The sequence below is a fragment of the Hypanus sabinus genome, unplaced genomic scaffold (genome assembly GCF_030144855.1).
Source record: "Hypanus sabinus isolate sHypSab1 unplaced genomic scaffold, sHypSab1.hap1 scaffold_2651, whole genome shotgun sequence".
Lineage (NCBI taxonomy): Eukaryota > Metazoa > Chordata > Chondrichthyes > Myliobatiformes > Dasyatidae > Hypanus > Hypanus sabinus.
In genome coordinates, this window is record NW_026780783.1 from 1 (window position 1) to 25,334 (window position 25,334).

General features: G+C 43.1%; 1 protein-coding gene across 1 annotated transcript; it reads left to right on the forward strand.

Moving 5' to 3' along the window:
* The first annotated feature begins 9,271 nt into the window (after positions 1-9,271).
* On the forward strand, positions 9,272-22,877 carry LOC132388116 (myelin-associated glycoprotein-like). Its single transcript, XM_059960475.1, has 5 exons — positions 9,272-9,474; positions 13,343-13,711; positions 19,198-19,500; positions 21,827-22,114; positions 22,803-22,877. Exons 1-5 carry the CDS (start codon positions 9,432-9,434, stop codon positions 22,835-22,837), a joined length of 1,038 nt encoding a protein of 345 aa, XP_059816458.1. The 5' UTR covers positions 9,272-9,431; the 3' UTR covers positions 22,838-22,877.
* The last annotated feature ends 2,457 nt before the right edge of the window (positions 22,878-25,334 follow it).

A 25,334-nucleotide genomic window follows, 5' to 3' on the forward strand; every position in this document is an offset into this window, starting at 1 on the left:
ACCACTCTCTGGACAAAAAGAAAATCCTAAATCTGTAAAAGAAAATCCTGCTCATCCGTTCAACAATTCCATTAGATTGGGGCCGATGAGGCATATGAAACATTTGCTCCACCCCAGAGTGATCAGATTTAGCATCAACTGCGCGGTGAACTGAGGACCTTGATCTGATTCTAAATCCCTTAGCAATCCCCATAGAGCAAAAACTCTCTCGAATAAAATCCTATCTGTAATCGGAGCGATGTAATTTCCAGTTGCAAAAGCCTCCACCACTTTGTGAAAATATCTACTCTCACGACGATATATTTCAGTCTTTCATGGAACGGCAGAAAAAGGTCCGATAAAATCATTCTTTAATTTGACCCGTTGTCTCTCTACGGGCTGTATGTGTCGAAAAGCTGCTTTTCGCAACAATTTTGCTTGGGCAATACTGGGTAAAAATCAAACAGTTCTGACAATAATATTCTACAGCTCCACACATGTTTGGCCAGCAACACAGATCCTAGAACGGTTCCATAGATCTATCTGCTTCTTGATGCCCAAAAATCATATACTAACAATATATCATCTGGTTTCTTTCAAATCCGGGTATTTTTACTTTCTGTACCTCTACTGGAATATTTGTATACTTCTCAGAATTTTCCCGTCTCTGTACCTATGCTAACTTCTGATACTGTTGTTATATTTTCTCCAAAATCATCAAAATTGGAAATGAATAATAGACACGGTGCCGATCCCTGCGGCATGCGACTAGTCTTAGGCCTCCAGTCAAAGAGACAGGTAGATACTAATACTCACTGCCTTCTCCTCGTAAGCTCATGTCAAATCCGACCCACTACTACATCTTTCCACCTTTCTTCACCTATCCCCTCTAATTGTAGTCCCAGTCCAAAACTGTGAAGAAAGGCCTGACTGGCTTCATCATATCTACGCCCTCTCATCATTTTGTTTACCTCCAGAAATATCCCCTCAAACCTTCTACGTTCAAAGAAAACAAATTAATAACCCATTCCAACTTTGCTTACAACTCAGGTCTTCCAGACCCAGTAACATCCTTGCAAATTTATCTGCTTTCTTTCAACCTTATTTACATATCTGTTGGTGAAGAAAACTGCACACATTACGCCAAATTAGGCCTCACCAACTTATACAACGTCAACGTAATATCCCATATCCTGTACTCAGTAGTTTTATTTATGAAGGACAATGTGCTAAATGCATTATTTACAAGCTATAACATCACTATCAATAAATTACGGACTTGTATCCCAGCATCCCCTTTTTGACAGTTACCCAAATTGCCCTATTGTGTAAGACCTACCCTGGGTGGACCTGTCGAAGAGCAACACATCGCATTTATCGGCATTGTTTGATCTGCCAGATTTCAGCCCATTTTTCCAGGTGATGCTGATCCCTCCGCAACCCATTACAGTCTTCCTCGCGCTCTACTATATTCTCTCACTCCACCTCACCCCACCCTGCGGTCATCTGTAAAGTGAAGATCCATTCAACTGAATGTCAAACAGACCGTTGACTTAGATGATAAGCATCAATGGATCCAGCACCAATCCCTGCGGCAATCCACTATTTACAGGCCACCAGTCAGAGAGGCAGCAATATGCTACCATTTTATTTTGGCTTCTCCGACAAAGGCAATGTTGAATTCAATTTATTACATAATCTTCAATCCTAAAGCATTGAACATTATTGACGAGCCTTCCATGGGAAACTTTGTCAAATGCAAGAAACACTTAAGTACCCCAGACGCTCCCACCCCATTAGGTGCTTCATATGTTCTTAGCTGCTATACTTGCCGTTCACCTCCTTTATTCTTTTAAGCAGGGTTTCAATATCTCTTGAAAACCAAGGTTTCCTACATTATCTATCTTTCCCTTTTAGTCTAACAAGCCCATACATGCTTTGTACAGTCCAAATTTCACGTCTGATGATCTCCAATTTACCAAGTACAGCTTTGCCAGAAAGCAGCCAATTCCAAACGAAACCAGCCAGATCCTTTCTAATACTATTAAAATGGCCTTTCTTGAATTTAGAATCTCAACTCGCGAACCAAAACTAACTTTTTGCATATTTATTTTGAAACTAATATCTTTATGATCACTGGATGAAAAGTGCTCTCATACACAATCTTCTGTCACTTGCCCTGTCTTATTCCCCGATAGAATATCGCATGCTCTCTTGTTGGACTTTCTACCTCCTGATTAAGGAAACCTTCTTGAATATATTTGACAAACGCAGTTTCGTCTCGTTCTTTTACATTATGGGAGTCCCTGTCAATATGTGGAAACTTAAGCTCGCACACTATAACATCATGTTTCTTTCAACAGTCTAAGTTGTCTCGATAAATTTGTTCCTCTAAATCGCTCGGACCTTTGGGTGGCCTGTAATATAGCAAGATTAATATGTTCGCAAATTTCCTATTCATCAGCCCCGCCAATATCGACTCACTAGGTGTGTTCCTCTTCTGTCCTGACTGAGCACGACCATGGCATTTTTCGTGACTGGTACTGCCACCTGTCCTCCTCCAATCTCTACAGCTTAGTCCTGATTAAAATAACGAAACCCCGGAAAATCCATTTCCTAATCTTAACCCTCGTCAACCGTCTCCCTAATGACTATAATATCATAATTCCACGTGTTGATACATGAACTAACCTCTTTGTCCCCATCCATGACAAAGCTCATTTTCTTCCATGTTCTCTCATCCTCCATTCCTCTCCCTACTGCACTTTACATTGAACATATAACATTGAACATTACAGTGCAAGAACAGACAGTTCGGTACAGCGTGTAGTGCACAACTGGCTAAAATAAAATGTAAAACATCTGAATACTAATCGCTCTTACCCATACAATGTCCACATACCTCTATAATTCATACAACTATGTGCCCAGCCAAATGTCTATTAAAACCGCTAATGCATTTGCTTTTGTTCCAATCACCCATGTCTCCGAGTAAAACAACTTAGTCTTCACATCCCCCTTGAACCTGCTGCCTTTAACGTATAGTGTTCTCTCTGGTATTAGATACTTCAACCTTGGAAATAGATACTGTCCGTCCTCTCTACCTATGAGTTTCATAATCTTGTAAATCTCTTTCAGATCTCCCCTTAGCTTTCGGAAATCTAGAGATAGCAACCCCCGTTTATCCAGACTCCCGTGACAGCACATAACCTCTAAACTGGGCAACATCATGGCAATCCTTTTCGCATAATCTCCAAAGAGTCAGCATCCTCCCCATAGTTGTGTGACCAGGAGTTTTTGCAGTACACCAGATGTGACCCAACCAGAGTTTGATAAAGATGCAACATAACTTCTTAATTATTGAACTCAATGCCTTGACTAATAAACATAGGCGTTCCATAAGCCTCTAAACCACGTTACCGATCGCTGTAGCCATTTTCAAGGAGTTACAACCTTCGATACCAGGATCTGTCTGCTCATCCAAACTGTTACGTATCTTGCTCTTAACATTGTACTCTCTCCTTTCATTTGCTCTCTCAAGGTGCAACACTTTACAATTCTATGGGTTAAACTGCATCTACCATTACTCAGCCCATATCTGCTACAGATCTATATTCTTTTCCAGTCTTCTACACGATGCAAAACTTCACCGATCTTGGCATCATCCGCAAAAGTAGATTTTCAACCAAGTCGCACCCAGCAGAGGTCCCAGCACATAACCCTGCAGAACTCCGCTAATTACAGACCTCCAGCTCGAATAAGTCCCTTCAACTACTATCATCTGTCTTCAAGGCACGTCCCTGCTACGCACAAAGCCATAAGGCTCTTCATAGTTAGGCCAATGTTTTCCAACTGCTCATATACCCAATGATGAATTTTCTTACTTGAGAGTCAGTAGTCTATAGGAGCCGAGAGGTAATGTTGCAGCTATATAGGACCCTCGTCAGATCCGACTTGGAGTACTGTGCTCAGTTCTGGTCACCTCACTACAGGAAAGATATGGAAGCCATAGAAAGGGTGCAGAGGAGACTTACAAGGATGTTGTCTAGATTGGGGAACATGCCTTATGAGAATAGGTTGAGTGAACTCGGCCTTTTCCCCTTGGAGCTACGGAGGATGAGAGATGACCTTATAGATGGGTATAAGATGATGAGAGTCATTGATCGTGTGGATAGGCAGAGGCTTTTTTTTCCAGGGCTGAAATGGTTGCCACAAGAGGACACTGGTTTAAGGTGCTGGGGAGCAGGTACAGAGGAGATGTCAGGGGTAAGTTTTTAACTCAGCGAGTGGTGAGTGCGTGGAATGGGCTGCTGGCAACGGTGGTGGAGGAAGATACGATAGGTTGTTTTAAGAGACGTTTGGATAGGTACATGGAGATTAGAAAAATAGAGGGCTATGGGTAAGCCTAGTAATTTCTAAGATAGGGATATGTTCGGCAAAACTTTGTGGGCCAAAGGTCCTGTATTGTGTATACGATTCTATAGTTCCCAGGCTTATCCCTTGTTCCATTTTTAAATATAAACAGAACATTAGCCTTTCGTCAGTCCTCCGGAACCTTGCCCGTGGCTAGAGAGGATATGGAGGTACTGGTCAACCTTGTCTCAAAACGCCTTCAAAAACCTGATGTACGTTTAATCAGGCCTTGTGGACGTATCCACATTCGTACAAATTAGGAGGGCAATCAGTCCCTCTTCCTTGAACCAAACGCCCTAACGTATTTATACACTCAGCACCGATCTCCTTGTCTTCCATGACCATTTCATAGGAGCATAGAAAACCTACAGCACATACAGGCCCTTCGGCCCACTTAGTTGTGGCGAACATGTCACAACCTTAGAACTACTCAGGCTTTACCATGTCACTACCTTATAACTACTCAGGCTTGACCATAACCCTCTATTTTTCAAAGTTCCATGCAGCCATCCAGGAGACTCTTAAAAGACCCTATAAGTTCCGCCTCAACCACAGCCGCCGGCAGCCGTTTACACGCACTCAGCACTCTCTGCATTAAAAACTTACCCCTGACATCTCCTCTGTACCTACTTCCAAGCACCTTAAAACTATTCCCTCTCGTGCGAGCCATTTCAGCCCTGGAGAAAGCCTCTGACCTTCCACACGAACAATGCCTCTCATTATCTTGTACAGATTATCTTGTTTTCTTGATAAATACTGAAGAAAAGTATTTACCAAGTATCTCACTCACATTCTGCGCATTGAATCACATGATCCCCCCTGCGCGTTATCCTTGAGAGCTACCACCCTGTTGCTCTTGATGTATTTATAGAATGCTTTGGAATTCACCTTAATCATACTTGCAAATAATTTTTCATGGCTGTTTCCTACTTTCTTAATTTCCTTCTTTAGTAATTTTCTGGCTAATTTATACCCTTCACTTGCTTCATTAGATTCTCACTTCCGAAGTTATGTAATACTTTTCCTTTTTCTTCTTGTCTAAATTCATTGCATCTCTGGACATCCAAGGTTCTCTTATCTGTCTGTCCTCGTCTTGTCTTCTAAGAGGAATATATCTTTCCTGTATTCTGTGAAATTGATCTTTGCACACCTTCCACGTGTATGCTGTTAACTTGCAAGAGAAAAGATGCTCCAGTTAACAGTTCCTGCCTAATGCCCTCGTAATTTGCCCTATTCCAATTTGAAGCTCTCCAACAAGGACCGTGTCTCTACTTTTCAGCAGCTATCATGAAAACTAAGCAGTTGAGGTTACTTTTCCTTAACTGTACATCCACTAAATAGTCAGTCATCTCTTCAGTCTGATTGCCCAACACAAGATCCAGTGCGTCTCCTTCTCTCGTTGGACGGTTCACATACTGATTTCAAAAACTCCTGGATACACTTATCGAATTCTGCCCCTTTTAAATCCTTTGTTCGAAGACGGTCCTTGTTTATATTCGGGATTTTAAAATCTGCTCGGCCAACCACATTATCATTTTTACTCATTTCCTTAAAATTGATTACACATACATTCCTCAGTGTCTGACACTTGCATTATATCTCCTTGAGTGCAGTTGTGTTATTGTCCTTGATTAGTCATGTAGCACCATACCGCTCTTTTATCTCCTCCTTTACCTTTTCGGAAAAAATCTATTGCAGTAATCACTGATTCCTGTCCCTCCATTAAGCAAGTTTCAGTAATGGCTACAACATCCTTGTTCTATGTACTGAAACATGTTATGAGTGTTTCAATCTTACTCATGCCGCTCCTCGTTTGTACACATTTCAAACTTTCCAAACCATCAGACCATTATTCCAGTCTTGCCTTTCTCTGACATCAATCTTCTGGTCCGATCCTTCCCTTACAGACCTGGGGCTCCGTTTTGCATCGCGCCCAAACCTGGTTTAAACTCCCCCAAGTCGCATCAGAAAACTTCCAGGCCAGGATATTTGTTCACCTCCCGTCAGGTCAGGTGCAATCTATCCTTCTTGAACAAGTCAGAAAAGGTTTAAATGAATCAAGAACTTGAATCTTTGTCCCCTATACCATCTCCTCAGCCACTCATTCATTCGTCCTGTCTCCTTATCCTTTTCTGCACTAGCCGAGGGCACAGGGAGTAATTCGGAGATTATTACCCTGGAGGTCCCTCTCTTGATCCTCTTCCTTATTCTATATATTCACAGCTGATGACCTCTTCCCCTTTTCCACCTATGTCGTTGTGGCCAATATGCTCTCCTTGAGAATGTCCTGCAGCATTTTCGATATATCATCGATTCCAGCACGTGGGAGGCAGCACATCATCGTGGTGTCCCTTTTGCTGCCACAGTATCTCCTCTGTTCCCCCTAAAATCGAGTCCCCTATAACGTCCGCATTGCCTGATGTTACCTTGCCAAGTTGAGCCTTAGAGCCGGTAACAGTCCTACCATACCAGCTATTAGTGCCGTGATCTGATTGGACAGCTTGCTTAGCACTATCCAAGGAAGTTTACTTGTTGCAGCGGGGAATAGCAGCTGGGGAACCGTGCACTGACTTCGTCATCCCAGTGCCGACCGTGGTGGTCACCTTTCTCCTATCCCAAGCCAGTACTCTGGGTGTGACCACCTCTTCAAAAGTTTCAACAATAATATCGACATTCTCCTGAATGATCCTGATTACATTCAAATCCAGCTCCAGCTCCTTCCCCCAGTTAAGCAGATGTTGAATATCGATGCACTTCCTACAGATATGGTTATCAGAAAAACCGTCAAGTATTCTGAATTTCCACATCTGACAGGAGGAGCATTCCATCCTGACTACTCTAAACTATCATAAAGAAAGGCGGACCTCTTCTCAACTATACTTCACATGTAAACACAGAAGACTGTTAAAATAAAGCCTTCAAGCTCTATCACTGGCACACTGAAACAGTTGCCACTCCATCATACCGCTGCGCTTGAGCCTATCCTCTTTTTATTTGCCCTGAGTTTAGGCCGCTGACGACGACACTTACCGCGCTTGCGCTGCACTAAAGACCAGTCTTTCCCGAATTTGCTCCCTTTATGCTATTTCTCCCGATTTACGCAGGGGTCTGACAGCGACACACACAACCCCAGCGCCTAAGACGCTGATGGAAGTCCGTCTTTAGCCGAGTGGGCTGTTTATTATGCTAAGCAATTCTGACAATGCAATTAGGAAACCAATTATTGCCCGATTCCCTTCCAACATTTGTCTTTTCTTGCCAGAATATGTCGCACAGCATTGTGGGCTGAAGAGCCTGTATTGTGCATTAGGTTTTGTATGTTTCTAGGTTTAAATGTACGTTATTATCTCTTATCAGATTGTCCTGGCGATTAAGCAGCAGCCAGAATGACATTACAGCACATAAATCTGTTGTTACTATGTACATGCCAGGCAGTTTTAACAGTATTTAAATAGACGAAGAAAGCACTGAACACTATATCAATGAGCGGCAATAATACGACAATCCCCTTAAACCTACAACGATTACACAAGGTTGTAGCTGGTCAGATCGAATGGAGATGAATTGAGTACATCTCTACTCTCGGCATTGATAACATGAAACATTAAAGATAAGTACTGGTTCCGTCCAAATTTAGAGGTTAGTTTATACAATGAAATCAGAAAAAGTGGAAAACAAGTCCGGGATCTCCGTTAGAATAGAGAAAGGAAAATATGTCAGTATGGTTGGAAGTGACGGCGCGTGAGTGGGAGGCTGGGATTTCAATGCTGGGATGAAGAGACGGGACAGTAAAGATAAGATATCACTTATGAAAATATTGCTGAGGTTGGAGTGTGTAAACAATATCTGTAATGAAATCTCTGCCCACCGAAGGCCCTCGACCCGAAATATCAACTACCCATTTCCCTCCATAAATGCTGCCTCTCTCATTGCGTTCCTCATGTGGTTAGTTTCGGTGTGTAAAGCATGAAACGAATGAATAAAATCGACAGAAAAGAAGGATAACATGCAAAATACCCATTTCTCATACAATCAGGATGGAACTGACGAGTTATTCAAAGGTAGAAAAAATCTGCACATTTCCACATAGTCTGCAGTTCATTAAGTTACCCCAAACAGGTCTGAGATGTCAATCCTTCACCCTAGTTTCAAGGAACACACCCCCCCATCCCCCGCCAGCATTCATTCAGACGAGCAACGACAAGTTAAATTCCCCTAACCAAACCCGAAAGCAAAAGAGGCCACGAGGCCGATAACCATTTGTAACCTTCTTTCACTGATAAATCGCATGATTGATTGATGCCGACATGGCTGGGATGGGAATATCCTGTTTATTCTGAAAGGACCGATGATCGGGGACGAGCTCGCCTGAAAAGGACCACATCCAGGTTTTGACGGAGACCGGACCGCAGTTCTGGTGCATTTTATGCTCCATTCTACTCACAAAACCGGATGTAGAACGTTACCCATAGATGGTGAAAGGCGTGGTGTTCTGTCCAGTGGCGCCTGTGAAAATGGGACAGTGGACACGTTATTGCGGTCACTTTGAAGGAAGTTGGTGACACAGGTCAACATGTTTACTGACACAGTCCTTGGGCCCTTGACATTTCGAAGCGACAGCGCCTTGAAGGTGATAGAATCGATTTCTGAGAAATCGCCCACGCGAACAACAACGGCACTGTTCACCATGAGTAAACAGAACAGTTTCCAGGAAGTGGTCTCACGCTATCCGAAGTCCAATAATATTAGAGATAACGATCTGCAATTTTGCCCACAGCCTGCCCCGCAGCTTCTCTTAGCTGTGACAGATTTCTGGCCTGATGCATTCTGTGACAAGTTCACTTCCCGACAGTGCTCACAAGTCTGGTCACGCAGAGCTTCGGGTTGGGTGATACTGCGTGACCTCCTGAAGTGCAGAGAATACTCGACACATCACTTAACAAGCGATAAAGAGACAGTTGAATGCAGAACAGAAACAGTCGCCGCAGTAATAGAATCTTGCTTTTTATCATTTATTTTGGAATTGAAATCGTTTCAAAATGATATGTTCCCTGTTTTTTTCTGTTTTATTTCGTGCCACAGGTAAATTAATTTTAATATTAAGTTTCATACCGTTAGTGTAGTTTTGTAGCAGCTATGCATGGTATTAGCAAAGTAATTGTACGCTCGGAAGTTTATTCAAAACGGTTGAACCTCTAGTTTTATCTCGCGGATAGAGTCGCAAAAATGCAGCGCGTGAACAAGCTCTTCAGCTCACTCATCGATACTGTCCAAAGCTGTCAAACTGAGCTCGGCGCATCCACCGAAATTTGAACATTCTCCCTCTAAAGCTTTCCGATTCTTGTATCTGTCCAGGCAAGCTGGGAAACAGCTTCTTCCCTCAGGCCATTAGGCTTCTGAAGTCCCCACCACATCGCATTCGAAGTGTCACCAGATAATTTGGACTTTACCCTACAATGTTTAGTTTATGCACTTTACTTTGCTTATATGTGTATAATTCATTTGCAGATTGAATTCTGACTTTTCTAAGTTATTGCGCGGTACCCCTTGGTCCATAGAACGTTATGTCGTCTGACGGCACGCATGTATATGCGTTGTAAAATGGCAATAGACTTGACTTGACTAATTATTTGTTATACTAATCTCCTTCATGACTTTGCAAACTTCCACAGGTTCAACCGTCAGCCTGCAAACTTCCACGATAAGGGTCCCTGCCTTCCTTACTTTCTTATACCACGAAGTGTTCAGTGCCAGTAACCACCTCGTAAATCCTCTCTGTAACATTTCTAGCTTGATGAGATTCTTCCTATCGCGAGGCAGCCAGAACAGCACACAATAGTCCAATTGCGGTCTCAACAAAGTATTGTACAGTAGTAACATAACGTTCCAACTCCTGTACTCATTGCCCAGACCGATTAAGGTAAGGGTGCCAAATATCTTCATCACAACCAGTCTACCTGTGCTACCAATTCAAGGGTATTAACTGCATGCACCCCAGTCCTTTTTTTTGCGCAACACTCTCAAGAGCCCTGTTATTTAATGTGTAATTTCTGCCGTTGTTTTACATAGAACGTAGAGCATAGAACATAGAACATAAAACAATACAGCATAGTACAGGCTGTTCGGCCCACAATGTTGTGGCGACCCTCAAACCACCCTCCCATATAACCCCCTACCTTAAATTACTCCATATACCTGTCTAGTAGTCTCTTAAACTTCACTAGTGTATTTGCCTCCACCACTGACTCAGGCAGTGCATTCCACGCACCACCCACTCTCTGAGTGAAAAACCTTCCTCTAATATCCCCCTTGAACTTCCCTCCCCTTAACTAAGGCCATGTCCTCTTATACTGAGCAGTGGTGCCCTGGGTAAGAGGCGCTGGCTGTCCACTCTGTCTATGCCTCTTAATAAGTTGTCCACCACTATCATGTCTCCTCTCATCCTCCTTCTCTCCAAGGAGTAAACCCCTAGCTCCCATAATCTCTGATCATAATCCATACTCTCTAAACCAGGCAGCATCCTGGTAAATCTCCACTGTGGCCTTTCCAATGCTTCCACATCCTTCCTATACTGAGGCGACCAGAAATGGACACAGTACTCCAAATCTGGCCTAACGAGAGTTTTATAGAGCTGCATCATTACATCGCGTCTCTTAACTCTTATCCCTCGACTTATGAAAACTAACACCCCATAAGCTTTCTTAACTACTCTATCTACCTGTGAGACAACTTTCAGGGATCTGTGGACATGTACCCCCAGATCCCTCTGTTCCTCCACACTGCCAAATATCCTGCCGTTTACTTTATACTCTGCCTTGTCCTTCCAAAGTGTACCACCTCACACTTCTCCGGGTTGAACTCGATCTGCCACTTCTCAGCCCACTTCTGCATCCTATCAATGTCTCTCTGCAACCTTTGACAATCCTCTACACTATCTACAACACCACCAACCGTTGTGTCGTCTACAAACTTGTCAACCCACCCTTCTAACCCCAGATCCAGGTCTTTAATAAAAATCACAAGAAGCAGAGGTCCCAGAACAGATACTTGTGGGACACCACTAGTCACAACCCTCCAATCTGAATGTACTCCCTCTACCACGAGGCTCTGCCTTCTGCAGGCAAGCCAATTCTGAATAGCCAATCCTATCTCTAAGTATCTTTTCGAACAGCTTTCCCACCACAGACGTAAGGCTCACTGGTCTATAATTACCTGGACTAACCCTACTACCTTTTTTGAACAAGAGGACAACATTCGGTTCCCTCCAATCCTCCGGTACTATTCCCGTGGACAAAGAGAACATAAAGATCCTAGCCAGAGTTTCAGCAATCTCTTGCCTTGCCTCGTGAAGCTGCCTGGGGAATATTCCATCAGTCCCCGGGGAGTTATCAGTCCTAATGTATTTTAACAACTCCAACACCTCCTCCCCCTTAATATCAACATGTTCCAAAGCATCAACCTCACTAAAATTGTCCTCACCGTCATCAAGTTCCCTCTCAGTGGTGAATACCGAAGATAAGTATTCATTGAGGACCTCGGTCACTTTCACAGTCTCCAAGCATATCTTCCCACTTTCATCTCTAATCGGTCCTACACTCCTGTCATCCTTTTGTTCTTCACATAATTGAAGAATGCCTTGGGATTTTCCTTTACCCTACTCGCCAAGGCCTTCTCATGCCCCCTTCTTGTTATTCTCAGCCCCTTCTTAAGCTCCTTTCTTGCTACCCTATATTCCTCAATAGACCTATTTGATCCTTGCTTCCTAAAACCCATGTATGCTGACTTCTTCCACCTGACTAGATTTTCCACTTCACTTGTCACCCATGGTTCCTTCACCCTACCGTTCTTTATCTTCCTCACCAGGACAAATTTATCCCTAACATCCTGCAAGAGATCCTTAAACATCGACCACATGTCTATAGTACATTTCCCTGCAAAAACATCATCCCAATTCACATCTTCAAGTTGTAGCCTTATAGCCTTATAATTTGACTTCCCCAATTCAAAATTTTCCTATCCTCTCTGATTCTATCCTTTTCCATGATAATGCTAAAGGTCAGGGTGTGGTGATCACTGTTCCCCAGATGCTCACCCAGAGACAGATCTGTGACCTGACCCAGTTCGTAACCTAATACAAGATCTAGTATGGCATTCCCCCTAGTCGATTTGTCTACATACTGCGACAGAATTCCATCCTGGACACACTTAGCAAACTCTGCCACATCCAAACCCTTGGAACTAATCAAGTGCCAATCAATGTTAGGAAAGTTAAAGTCACCCATGATAACAACCCTGTTATTTTTGGACCTTTCCAAAATCTGCCTCCCAATCTGCTCCTCGGTATCTCTGCTGCTATCAGGGGGCCTATAGAATACCCCAGTAGAGTAACTGCTCCCTTCCTGTTCCTGACCTCTACCCATGCTGACTCAAATGAGGATCCTGCTACATTACCCACCCTTTCTGCAGCCGTAATTGTATCCCTGACCAGTAATGCCACCCTCCTCCCCTTTTACCCCTTCTCTATCCCTTTTAAAGCACTGAAATTCATGAATATTAAGAAACCATGCCTGCCTTGGCGCCAGCCAAGTCTCCGTAATGGCTACGACATCATAGTTCCATGTATGTATCCAAGCTCTCAGTTCATCAGCTTTGTTCCTGATGTGAAGTACGCACACTTTAGCCCTTCTACCTTATTGCCTTTAATCCCTTTATTCTGCTGCTCTTTCCTCAAAGCCTCTCTATATGTTAGATCTGGCTTTACTCCATGCACTTCTTTCACTGCTCTATCGCTCCGGGTCACATTCCCCTTGCAAAGTAGTTTAAACTCTCCCGAACCATGCTAGCAAACCTACCAGCAATTTTATTCACCAATGTGCAAAACCTCACTCAAATCGCACCTAAAATTCTTTCACCCAGTTTAGTAGGTACTTAACTTTTTTATTTGATTCAGTTATCCAGACTTCCCCAGTTACCGTGAATGTTCCTCGGACACAGTGGGCATTGTATCGTAGCTGTATGGAAATCCCGTGCACATTTGATTATCAGGAGGGAGACCAGCAACTACGAGGTATTTGGTTAAAAGGTGGAGCAGATCCCCTGAAGCCAGGTGTCACTATTATCTCCGATATGGGAAAGATATCCAACGCCTATAAAGGACGAGCAGAATTCACCGGTAATCTGTCCCAAAAAAGGTGTTCGCTACGGATGAAAGACGTCCAGATGTTTGACCATGGTGAATACTGCTTCCGGGTGACCTTGGAAACTCTACGTATGAAAAACAAAGAAAAATGGGAAGGTTGTGTAACGATTTCCGTTTCAAGTAAGTGTTCTGTTTATCAATTTTTTTTGTACTTAACGTTAAAATATACGTGGTCGTTGAAAGTACATCTGAGTTGGAAAGAAATAAGGTGTCGTATTAATTCCCCATCAAGGCGAATAGATAGTGCTTGAGCCGATCTGTGCAGCAGAATGTAATTACATTATCCCACTTTGGCCAAAGTCTGCTCGACCATTCTTCTGAAAAAAATTCCAAATTCAGTCAACAATCACGTTTCAAAGATTCATCAATTTATATAGCTCGGTCTTTCGCAGAGCATCCGACCTAAAAGAGGATCTTTGCTTGGAGTATTTCTCAGTGCTTTGCTGACATTCCTTTAAACCACCCGAATGCTTTTTAACATTTATGATAACACGCTTCTCTACCATTTCCTGTCGTTATTTTATCCATATAGCAATCCACCCTTTCTACGAAAACGTTGCCCCTCAGATCCCGTTTAAAAACCGCCCTTACCTCTGTCATGTGCCCCCTAGTTTAGGATCTTTTACCCTGGCGATTGAGGATTGCTTAGTGGGCTGGAAAAAAGTTAGATTGATCATTCACCTTGTCTGCGAATTTATGATTTCTCAAATCTCTGTCGGTTCATCCCTCAATCCCACTCGCTTCAGGGCGAATAAATTCTCAGACTATGGAATTTCTCTGTCTCCTCCTGGCCCAGTACCGTCCTTGGAAATCCGTTTTGCATCGTCTCCAATTGGACAGCATCCTCAGCACACAGGGAAACGAAAACTGCCTGCAATACGCAGATGTGGTCTCCCTAATGTCTTTTATCAATAGGTAGAACCAATATTTGAAACACGGGCTATGACTGCAAACTGAGCATTGCATTTTCGACAATCATAATTTACGATAGCTGTTTTCCATTCAAAACTTTGATAGCATGGCTAGAGTGGATGGAACCAGCAGTAATATTCCATATCTTTTCTTTGCTCTGGCGATGATCAGGACTTTTAATATCTGTCGACGGCATCCAATTACATTCTCTGCAGAGCTTGCCACTCGCTATAATCTCGACTTGGAGAGGAAAGGGATAGCGGTACACCAGTCAGTTACAGAGGTGTTCCCGACAATCTGAATGATGGCTGACTAAAAGTTAATCCGGATACGCCCTCAGATGTTAAGTTTCCTATGCTGTCGTAGATTCGTGTTCAAAGTTGATGGGGTTGTTTTGTTTATACCACTTCTCTCTTTGACTGATCCCTTTTTGTCTCTTTATTAGTGGGACGTGGAGAGAGAGAGAGAGAGAGAGAGAGAGAGGGGGAGAGAGAGAGAGAGAGAGAGAGAGAGAGAGAGAGAGAGAGAGAGAGAGAGAGAGAGTGAGAGAGAGAGAGAGAGAGAGAGAGAGAGAGAGAGAGAGAGAGAGAGAGAGAGAGAGAGAGAGAGCTGTATGTCAAATTGCTTGGGTGAACGATTAGTTTTTTCTGTACTTCAGATCATGGTCTTTCTTGAAGGCATTGCTTGGTCGGTGAAGGGTACTGAGGCGACGTTGCCGAAATAAGTATGGAGGAGGGTTGCTTCTTTGCTGCTTCTGCGTCGGTAGGGAAGTTGGGTGTCCTGGATTCCAACATTTTTATTGACACTCATTCTTTGGGGCACACTTCTGTTTTCGTGGATGTCAGCGAAGAACAAGAATTTCAAGTTGTATGTTTTATACATTCTCTGACATTAAATGGTACCGTGGTACTTTATCTGCATGATAGCGCCAAATGGAATTCCAAAATCTCCTAGCATCACAGAGCTAAATGGCAAGGAAGAAACCATTGCGTTTGAGATGTGGTTTGAGAGGAGTCCATTTTAATGCCAAGAGTATTATGAATAAAGCGTTTGAACTTAGAGCGTGGATCAGCACTTGGAACAATGATGTTCTGGCTATTACAGAGACTTGGATGGTGCATGGGCAGGAATGGTTACTTCAAGTACTAGGCTTTAGATGTCTCAGAAAAGATAGGGAGGGAGGCAAAAGAGATTGGGGCTTGACACTGTTGTCACGGCTGCGGAAAAGAAGTCATGGAGGGGTTGCCTACGGAGTCTCAACCCGGATGGAAGTTCGGAATAGTAAGGAGTCTCTCTCTATTTTTTTTAATATAGACCACTCAATAGTAACATGACATCAAGGAGCAGATAGGGAGACAGATTCTTGAAAGGAGTAATAATAACAGGGTTGTTGTGGTGGGAGATTTTGATTTACCAAATATTGCTTGGCATCTCCCTAGAGTGAGGGGTTTAGATGGGATGGTGTTTGTCATGTGTTTTCAGGAAGTTTTCTTGACACAATATGTAGACACACCTACAAGAGAAGAGGCTGTACTTGATCTGGAATTGGGAAATGAACCTGGTCAGGTGTCAGGTCTCTCAGTGGGAGTACATTTTGCTTATCATGATCGCAATTCTATCTCCTTTACCAAAGCATTAGAGAGTGATAGGAACAGGCAAGTTAGGGAATCGTTTAATTGGAGTAAGGAGAGATATGAGGCTATCATGCAGGAATTTGGAAGCATAAATTGGAAACAAATGCTCTCATAGAATCGTACGGAAGAAAAGTGGCAAATGTTTAGGGGATATTTGCGTGGAGTTCTGCGAAGTTATGTCCCAATGAGACATGGAACGGATGGTAGGGCACAGGAACCGTGGTGTACAAAGGCTGTTGTAAATCTAGTCAAAAAGAAAAGAAGAGCTTACGAAAGGTTCAAAAAACTAGGCAATGATAGGAATCTAGAAGATTATGAGGTTACCAGGAAGAGCTTAAGAATGTAATTAGGAGAGCCAGAAGGCCTTGGCGGACAGGTTTAAGGAAAACCCCAAGGCATTCTACAAGAATGTGAAAAGCAAGAGGATAAGATGTGAGAGAATAGGCCCCAACAGGTATGTATAGAACCGGAATAAATAGCAGAAGTACTTAATGAATACTTTGCTTCAGTCTTCACTACTGAAAAGGATCTTGACGATTGTAGGGTTGACTTTCAGCGGTCTGAAAAGCTTGAGCATGTAGATATCAAGGAAGAGGATGTGTTGGAGCTTTTGGAAACATCACGTTGGAGAAGTCACCGGGAGCGGACGAGATGAAGCCCAGACTACTGTGGGAAGCGGGGGAGGAGATTGCTGAGCCTCTGGCGATTATCGTTGCACCATCAATGGGGAAGGGAGAGGATCCGGAGGATTGGATGGCAGCGGATATTGTTCCCTTATTTAAGAAAGGGAGTAGAGATAGCCCAGAAAATTATAGGCCAATGAGTCTTACTTCAGTGGTTAGTAAGTTGTTGGAGAAGACTCTGAGAGGCAGGATTTATGAACATTTGGTGAGGCATAATATGATTAGGAATAGTCAACATTGCTTTGTCAAAGGCACCTAGTGCAAAACGAGACTGTTTGAATTTTTTTGACGATGTGACTAAACACATTGATGAAGGTAGAGCCTTAGATGCAGTCTGTATGGATTTTATCAAGGCATTTGATAAGGTATCCCATGCAAGGCTTATTGAGAAAGTAAGGAGACATGGGATCCAACGGGACATTCCGTATGGATCCCGAACTGGCTTTGCCTCAGAAGGCAAAGAGTGGTTGGAGGCGGGTCATATTCTACCTGGAAGCCGGTGACTAGTGGTATGCCTCAGGGATCTGTTCTGGGAAACCTATTCTTGGTGGTTTTTATAAATAACCTGGGTAAGGAGGTGGCGGGATGAGTTGGCAAATTTGCTGATGAAACAAAGGTTGTGGGTGTTGTGGATAGTGTGGGTGATTGTCGGAGGTTACAGCGGGACATTGATAGTATGCAAAATTGGACTGACAAGTGGCAGATGGAGATCAAGCCAGGTAAGTGTGAGGTGGCTTATTTTGGGAGGTCAATTATGATGGTATAATATAGCATTAATGTTAAGACTCTTGGCAGTGTGGAGGATCAGATGGATCTTGGGGTCCGAGTCCATAGGACACTCAAAGCTGCTACGCAGGTTGGGTCTGTGGTTAAGAAGACATACGGGTGCATTGGCCGTCATCAAACGCGGGATTGAGTTTAGGAGCTGAGAGGTAATGTTGCAGTTATATAGGACACTGGTCAGACCCCACTTGGAGCTCTGTGCTCAGTTCTGATCGCCCGACTACAGGAAGGACGTGGAAACCATAGAAAAGGTGCAGAGGAGATTTACAAGGGCGTTGCCTGGGGAGCATGTCTTATGAGAACAGACTGAGTGTACCCGGCCTTTTCTTCCTGGAGCGCTGAAGGATGAGAAGTGGCCTGATAGAGGTGTACAAGATAATGAGAGGGATTGATCGTGCGGATAATCATGTAGCCATATAACAATTACGGCATGGAAACAGGCCATCTCGGCCCTTCTAATCCGTGCCGAACGCTTACTCCCACCTAGTCCCACCGACCTGCACTCAGCCCATCATCCTCCATTCCTTTCCTGTCCATATACCTATCCAATTTTTAAAAATGACAATATCGAACCTGTCTCTACTACTTCTAGTACTTGTTCCACACAGCTACCACTCTCTGAGGAACGATGTCCCCCCTCGTGTTACCCCTACAATTTGCCCCATAACTCTCAACTCATGTCTTCTTGTTTGAATCTCCCCTATTCGCAATGATAAAAGCCTATCCACATCAACTCAATCTAACCACACATAATTTTAAATACCTCTATGAAGTCCCCCCTCAACATTCTACGCTCCAAAGAATAAAGTCCTAACTTGTTCAACCTAAAGTCAGACGCTTTTTCCTACGGCTGAAATGGCTAGCACGTGATGGCATAGTTTTAAGGTGCTCAGATGTAGGTCCAGAGGAGATGTCAGGGGTAAGTTTTTTTTACGCAGAGAGTGGTGAGTGCGTGGAATGGGCTGCCGGTGGCCATGATGGAGGGGGCGAAAATGATAGAGTCTTTTAAGAAATTTCTGGATTGCTACATGGAGCTTAGAGAAATAGAGAGCTATTGGTAAAACCTAGGTAGTTCTTAGGTAGGGACATGTTCGGCACAGCATTGTGGTCCGAAGGGCCTGCATTGTACCCTAGGTTTTCTATTTTTCTTTGTTTCTATGTATTTCGCCTTATTTTGCATCCTGAGTTCCCCAAAGTGAAGCAGGCTGGTATCCCAGGATATATTATCTGGCTTCTTGCCATGTCTCATCCTAAACTAATGTAATCGTGTTCTAATAAATCTGCCATGGGGCGTAGTCTGCTTTTCACCTCTTATTTTCCCACCTGTCTCCTGTTCTCTCTCTCTCTCGCTCGCTCTCTCTCTCTCTCTCTCACTCACTCCCTCTCCTTCTCGCTCTGACTCTGTTGGTGTCACTTTCTCTCTCTCCCGCAAACACACACGCACCCACACTCACACACTCCACACAGAAGTCAAATCCAGAGTATTTGATGTACTAGTATCCATTTTACTAACGAAAGTTACAAATCCTGCACTAAATTTAATTTTTGAAATCATAGTAGTATTTTTAAAATGTATTAATTCCCTTCATTTCAGATAAACCACGGATATCAGTGCCCCAGGATCTTGTCGCTGGGATAGCGAGCTACCTGACCTGCTCAGTAGATCACAGCTGTCCATCGGCCCAGCTGAATCTAAAGTGGTTGCCGGGCGAAAATCTGTGGCAAAGTATTCAATTTTCAAATGAAAACCGCAAGGATGCTCAGGGATCCAGGAGAATTTCTTCCAACTTCTCATTCACCCCATCGTTGTATCATGACGGTGCACGTATTGGCTGTAAAATTATATATGACGCTATCAAAGAGGGTACTGGGACATATTTTACGCTGGATGTGCAATGTGAGTTTCTTCAGAAGTACATTCCATTAGAATGAACATTCTACTTGTTAGAGAGTCGATGGAGCATTCCTTCTCCTCCTTCCTAGTCCCGAAGGTTTCAGAAAACACGAATTCCTACACTAGCCAGACAAACCTTGATTGCTTCAATAGCCAAGCACTTTACGATCACTCCCCTAAACAGCTTCAGCGATAGAATCGTTGCGGACATTTGCAAGGACAATCCTCCTAGAGAAGATTTCAGCGTTGCTTTCTCTTGTCTGTGCTGACATGCTATTCCCCAAAATAGCAATCTGATTGACTTTAAATACCGTTGTATTTGTGATCCCTATATAATGGGGATAATGTTATTCGACTTGACAAGACACAGAAAAGAAATTTCAGGGATGTGAGTTTTGAGGGTTAGTGGTAGATGAGGGTACAAAACGTCAAACGTTTTTGGACATATACCCAGAAAGGAAGTATTTGAAGAGATAAGGGCCAAACCATTACAAATGGGACTAGCTCAGTTAGGCAATTTGGTTGGTGAAGATGATCTGAGGTAGAAGGGCCGTCGAAAGGTAATAAGAGATGCACATTTATCTGCCATCCTAATAACCATTTGAGTTGTAAGCTAATCGTTCTTCTTCAACAAATCTAGATTTATTGGCTCATTGCAAAACATGATTTTTTGATGCCACACCATTTCGATATCAGTTAGGATAATATTTGCTACATTAGTGCTCTGGTAGTCAGCGCCTTTTCCCAGTACTAACGCACGATAAATCTTCGGCCCAAAGACTTTTCAGTGACCCAGCGCTATGAGGTTCACCACCATCGGCTTGGAGATCTCATAAGTTTGGATGAGGAAGGCAGCTCATCCGCGACCAACCGACTTCTGTCTCAATGTCAGTTACCTGCGGTTACTAGAAACCCATCCATGGCAATCGCCAGCTCTACATCGACCCCCACTCTCTTATTCCTGTTATAGATGGTCTAGAGGTTGGCGCAATCAAATACCTCGAAGATTATTCCCTCGCAGCTGAGTATTTTCATCATTTTCTGGTTTACTTTGAATTTAGAATTTGTGCAGTTTTTTTTTATTAAATCATCAATAGTGGGAAACAAATTGAGTTTCAGAGACAGCGTCCAATCCCTACACTGACAGCACCCAAAGTCAGGATAGAAATGGATTCCGTAGTGCTGCGAAGTAGCGGCTCTACCTGCAACGTCACCGTGCCTTCAGAATCTATTCTAAAGTCATACATTTTCGTTTATTTAACCCGATATAAGGGATTTTAGGCTTAGTCATCGTTTGCTTTTGGCCAAATGTCACTCAACATTTCTCTGAGTACATTTGTCGTAATGTATCCGTTTTGTATGGAGACACAACATGTCTGTCCACAGCTTTGCAGCCGCGATTTATCGAGGGATCAGATATAATTTGCCAGTTATTATTGGAATCAAAATCAGTTGCAGTTAGAATAAATGAGTCTTTTAATTGTCTATTTGGCTGGTGTAAATTGTTCCTAGTTGTGTGGGCGAAGTGTATACTGTTCAGGTTGCATTTGGCAGCACGGAAGGAATAACGAGCTAGAATTAATAGTGGATTAACGTAAAAAGGTAGGTGATAGTCAGCACGGACTCGCTGGGCAGAATTTAGCTGAATTAAAGTAACCCAGACGGTGGTATATCTGTGTCTATAAAATTTGCAACCCATGTTAGACATGTTAAAGATTATGAATTTAAAGCTCCAGTTGTTTTATTTTCCTTTCTGTTTGATCTGTAAGGCACAAGTTCATCGTTTCATGGCCAACCAGCCGGGTCATAGTCCATCCTCTGGTTGTAAAATAATATGTAGGGAAACAGTAGGACGTCCGGGCCGTGCGGGCCCTGCAAACAGAGTGCCTTGACACAGACCCACGGCTGAACAAGCATTGGTCTCGGGTCAATTTTTCAGGCGGTTTCCCATCACTCTTGAAGTTCAGTAAAATAATAACACCTCTCCTAACGCAAGGGAGCTAATGCAATAATCTCTTCCCTTCAGTACCATTTTTTTAAGAGAAATACAACATTAATTCCCCGTTGACTCGGTTCCGAATTGCTTTCTGCAAAAGCGCTTAGCGGGCCAAGCAGCGTCTATAGAAAAAGTTCATGCTGTTTGATGTGGGATGGGTGAAGGAATTGTCGATCTGTCGGATTGACACCACAAACGAGTGGAGAAGATATCCCATATTACAAAGAGAGAGTGATGATAAAACAGGGACTTGCGGTTAAAATCTCAATTCCGCTATATTTCACAAGCTACATGGCATCAAATATCTGAAACATAACTGATTTAATTATTTAGATCAGCCCGTGTTGGTGTCCGACACGTCCTGCATGAGATTTGAGAATTCGGTCAACTGTACCTGCAAAGTCAAAACCAAGCCCCTAGCAACCATCACCTGGACAGTCAATGGGAAGGCCGTCGACGTACACAGCAAGCATTTCCAAGTCACCCACAGGATGTTGGATAACTTCGTCAAGGAGACCTCGCTGACAATGAGTCATCAGCCTGGCTCCAGACAACTCATCTCCTGTGTTGCGGTGAACGTGCACGGTATCAGTACCTGGCCATTCCAACTCGCATCACCAGGTATGGGCGTGCTACAGCTATTGTCTTACGCAAATGTAATTGACAGTAAACTCCTTTTATCCTGAACTGAAAGACCAAATATAAATATGGTTTTCATACTGTTAAATTCTCATCTGGGTCTGGATCCTTCATGGCATAACCTCTGTTCCACCCAGTCTGTCCATCTCTATTTCTCTTCATCCCCCAACTTTTCTATATATCCCTTTCCTTTTCTTGTGTCTGTCTGTTTGTCTCTCTGTCGGGGGCAGTATGTCTCTGTTTCCTTCTGCCCCCATCTGTCTCAGAAACACTCCTCTCTCTCTTTCCCTCTCTCTGACACGCACGCTCTCTCTCCCTCAATCTCTTTGCTTGAATCTCGATCTTTTATTCATCTACAGATTACATTCAGAAAAATAATTCAGATATAATTACCGAATTTCCATCTGCAATACGACCAGTAAGAACAATAGGGATCTGTAATCAAACTTACTTACAATATTATAAATTGTTACGCCATCCTTTAGCTGCCTTCTTATATTGCTGGCTATAAATTATCAAACAGATTCACTAAACACTATGATATCTTCAGGAAGTTCATTTTCAATACATTCATTCCTTCCAGAAGAGGTTAAACGTAGCAGCCAGTGTTGGCATGTCCAGTGTAAGAGGAGAAGTCACTGTTGTTACCATCGTCTCTGAAACTCAACAGGGAACGATGATGTCAGGAAGTCACTCGATCGTTAGCGTGACAGGCAGAAGATACTTTGTCCTTGAAGAAAACGCCAGGATTGTCTGACGCCACCTGAGGATGTAGGCGAGCGGATGCAAAACATTTTCAAGGTAGAAGCTGTGTATTCAGTAGTTCGGTGTACAGCACTGCAATGTCATAGGTCGAAGCAACAAGCGGCCCCGCTCAGTGTGTAGAGGAAGGTAAACAAGAAACTCAAAAGTGATACATCTAAGAGTTGATGTCTAGATTACTCCTGGTGCCCCGTGCAAGTCAGGGCTAGAATAGAAAGTCATAACAGGTGAACGCCTGACCAAAGAACTGGTGCACGAATTAGGGTTTCAGATCCTTGGATCATTGGGACATCTTAGGCCGGGGTGATCTGTAAAAAAAGGGTAGCTAATATTCTGGTCAGTAGGTTCGCTCAATTAGGCTCGACTAATTTTAAGCTAGTTTGGTAAGTGGAGGCGACCGAGCAGAAGTTGGAGGGATTGAGAACAAGGCAGGTGTTAAGACCAGTAGAAACAAGCAGGAGTAGTATGGTAATAGTCACAATGGGTAGGGTATGATATTTTCATATCATCCTGATTTTGGAATTATTTGTGTATGGCTGATCAAATTACAACATGGGTTAATACATGGAACAATGATGTAGAAATTCTTTGAGTTGAGATTAAAGAATAGCATGTATGATCGCTGAATATTCAATGCTTTCGAAGTTTGGAAAGAACAGAGAAGGCTGTATATCGAAGGTTGGGGGATCTGCATCATCTGCATAAAACAGGGAGCACACCACAGCTGTTACGATGGCACAGAGCAAGAAGGACAACTAAGTAGTATTATTACTATTCGCACCAAAGGAGAGTGTATCCGGAGGAGGCCCAATCGATTCTCCGCGCTATCAAACGGCCACCTGCATACATACTCAGAATCGTTCTGATGCGGTACAACAGCTGCAATCAGACCAGAGAAGCTGAAGGGCTCAGGCACAGAGTCTCCATGGGTAGAGCTCATGAATGAGAATGAGACAATCAATCTGATAAAATTATATTGCAGAAACTCCAATAACTGCCTGGACATTCAGGAACGGATGTGTAAAAACAATGGAGTTGTTAAATTGACTGATTTCAGCTGCCCTGATTTAGGTAGGGGCATGCATAGTTCAAAAAAGTTTAGACGATGCAGAATTTGTTACTGGTCTTCGAGAGGGTATCGTAAAACAACAAGTGGTTAACTTAACAAAAAAAGGGGGAAGTACTGGACTTGGTATTGTGTAACGAGCCAGACCAGGTAACTGACATTTCATCTTCAGGAACGTTCTAAAACATTGAGCATAACTCCCCGAGATGATAGATGTCTACAGAAAAAAATACTATAAGCATTGACCTTGCGTGAGTGTAAAAGACCAAGAAGGACAGATTGCAAGAGTGGTCAGATCAAACTAGGGAGAGTTAATTAAGAACAGGTGTTCTTGGGCAACTCATTATTTGACGTTTAAGATGCTTGTAGACCAACTGCTGTAGTATCGGACAAGGATATTCAAGGAAAAAGGAGAATTGGCTCGTCCACAGAAGAGAGATGTTAAAGAAAGATAATCAATTTTCTGCCTGGGTGTGTCGAATCAATTTCGGCAAGGAACATTACTGGTACGGTGTTATCCACAGCACATAAGGGTGTCAGACGATATAGTGGAGTCCTAAATCCGTTGACGGCATGTGTGTACAATGACGTCTGGCATTTTTCCCGGCGAAATATGAAGTGTTACACCCATCAAATGTAAAGGGACCGTTAACCGAAATAGCAACAATATAGTCAATAAGTGGAAGGATCTTGTAGTACGCCCATAGCTTCATGAAAGTGAGTATACTGGTTGATATGATGACGAAGAAGGTGTGTGGTATGTGTTTTTTTTATCAGAAAATAAACTGTAATGACGGGTTGGGAATTATTCCGACGTTTTTATACAAATCCAGTCGGAAAGCATATGGAGTATTGCATTTAGGTTTCGTCGCCATATTATAAGAAGAGTGCCTAGACTTTGGGAAGCATGCAAAAGAACATCACCAGGGATATTTCTAGGGCTAGAGAGCGTCAGCAACAAGGAGAAGTTGAGTAGATTTGGATTGTCTGCTCCGGAGCGATGGAGGCTGAGGCAAGACATGGCAGATATTTAAAACATTTCTGAATGCTTAGTTAAGGTAGAGAACTACAATTTTCTTGGTTCCTCAGGACGCTAATATCAGACGCTAAGAGACAAACATTCAAGGAGGGGGAGGGGCTATACTTGTAAGGGACTGTTGGGTGTCAGGAATGTGCTTCCAGCATTGAGGTCGTTGCTGCTAGACAGAGAAGTAATCAGGCTTTTCTGTCAAAGACTTTTGCTTAAAATATTGAGCACTTAAAAGGCGTTAGTGGATACATGAAAGTGGAGCCAGCATTGACTCAGTGGGAGCAATTGTCCCACAATATTCCACGATTCTTGTATTTTTGCCAATTTCTGAAAAAAATCGAAAC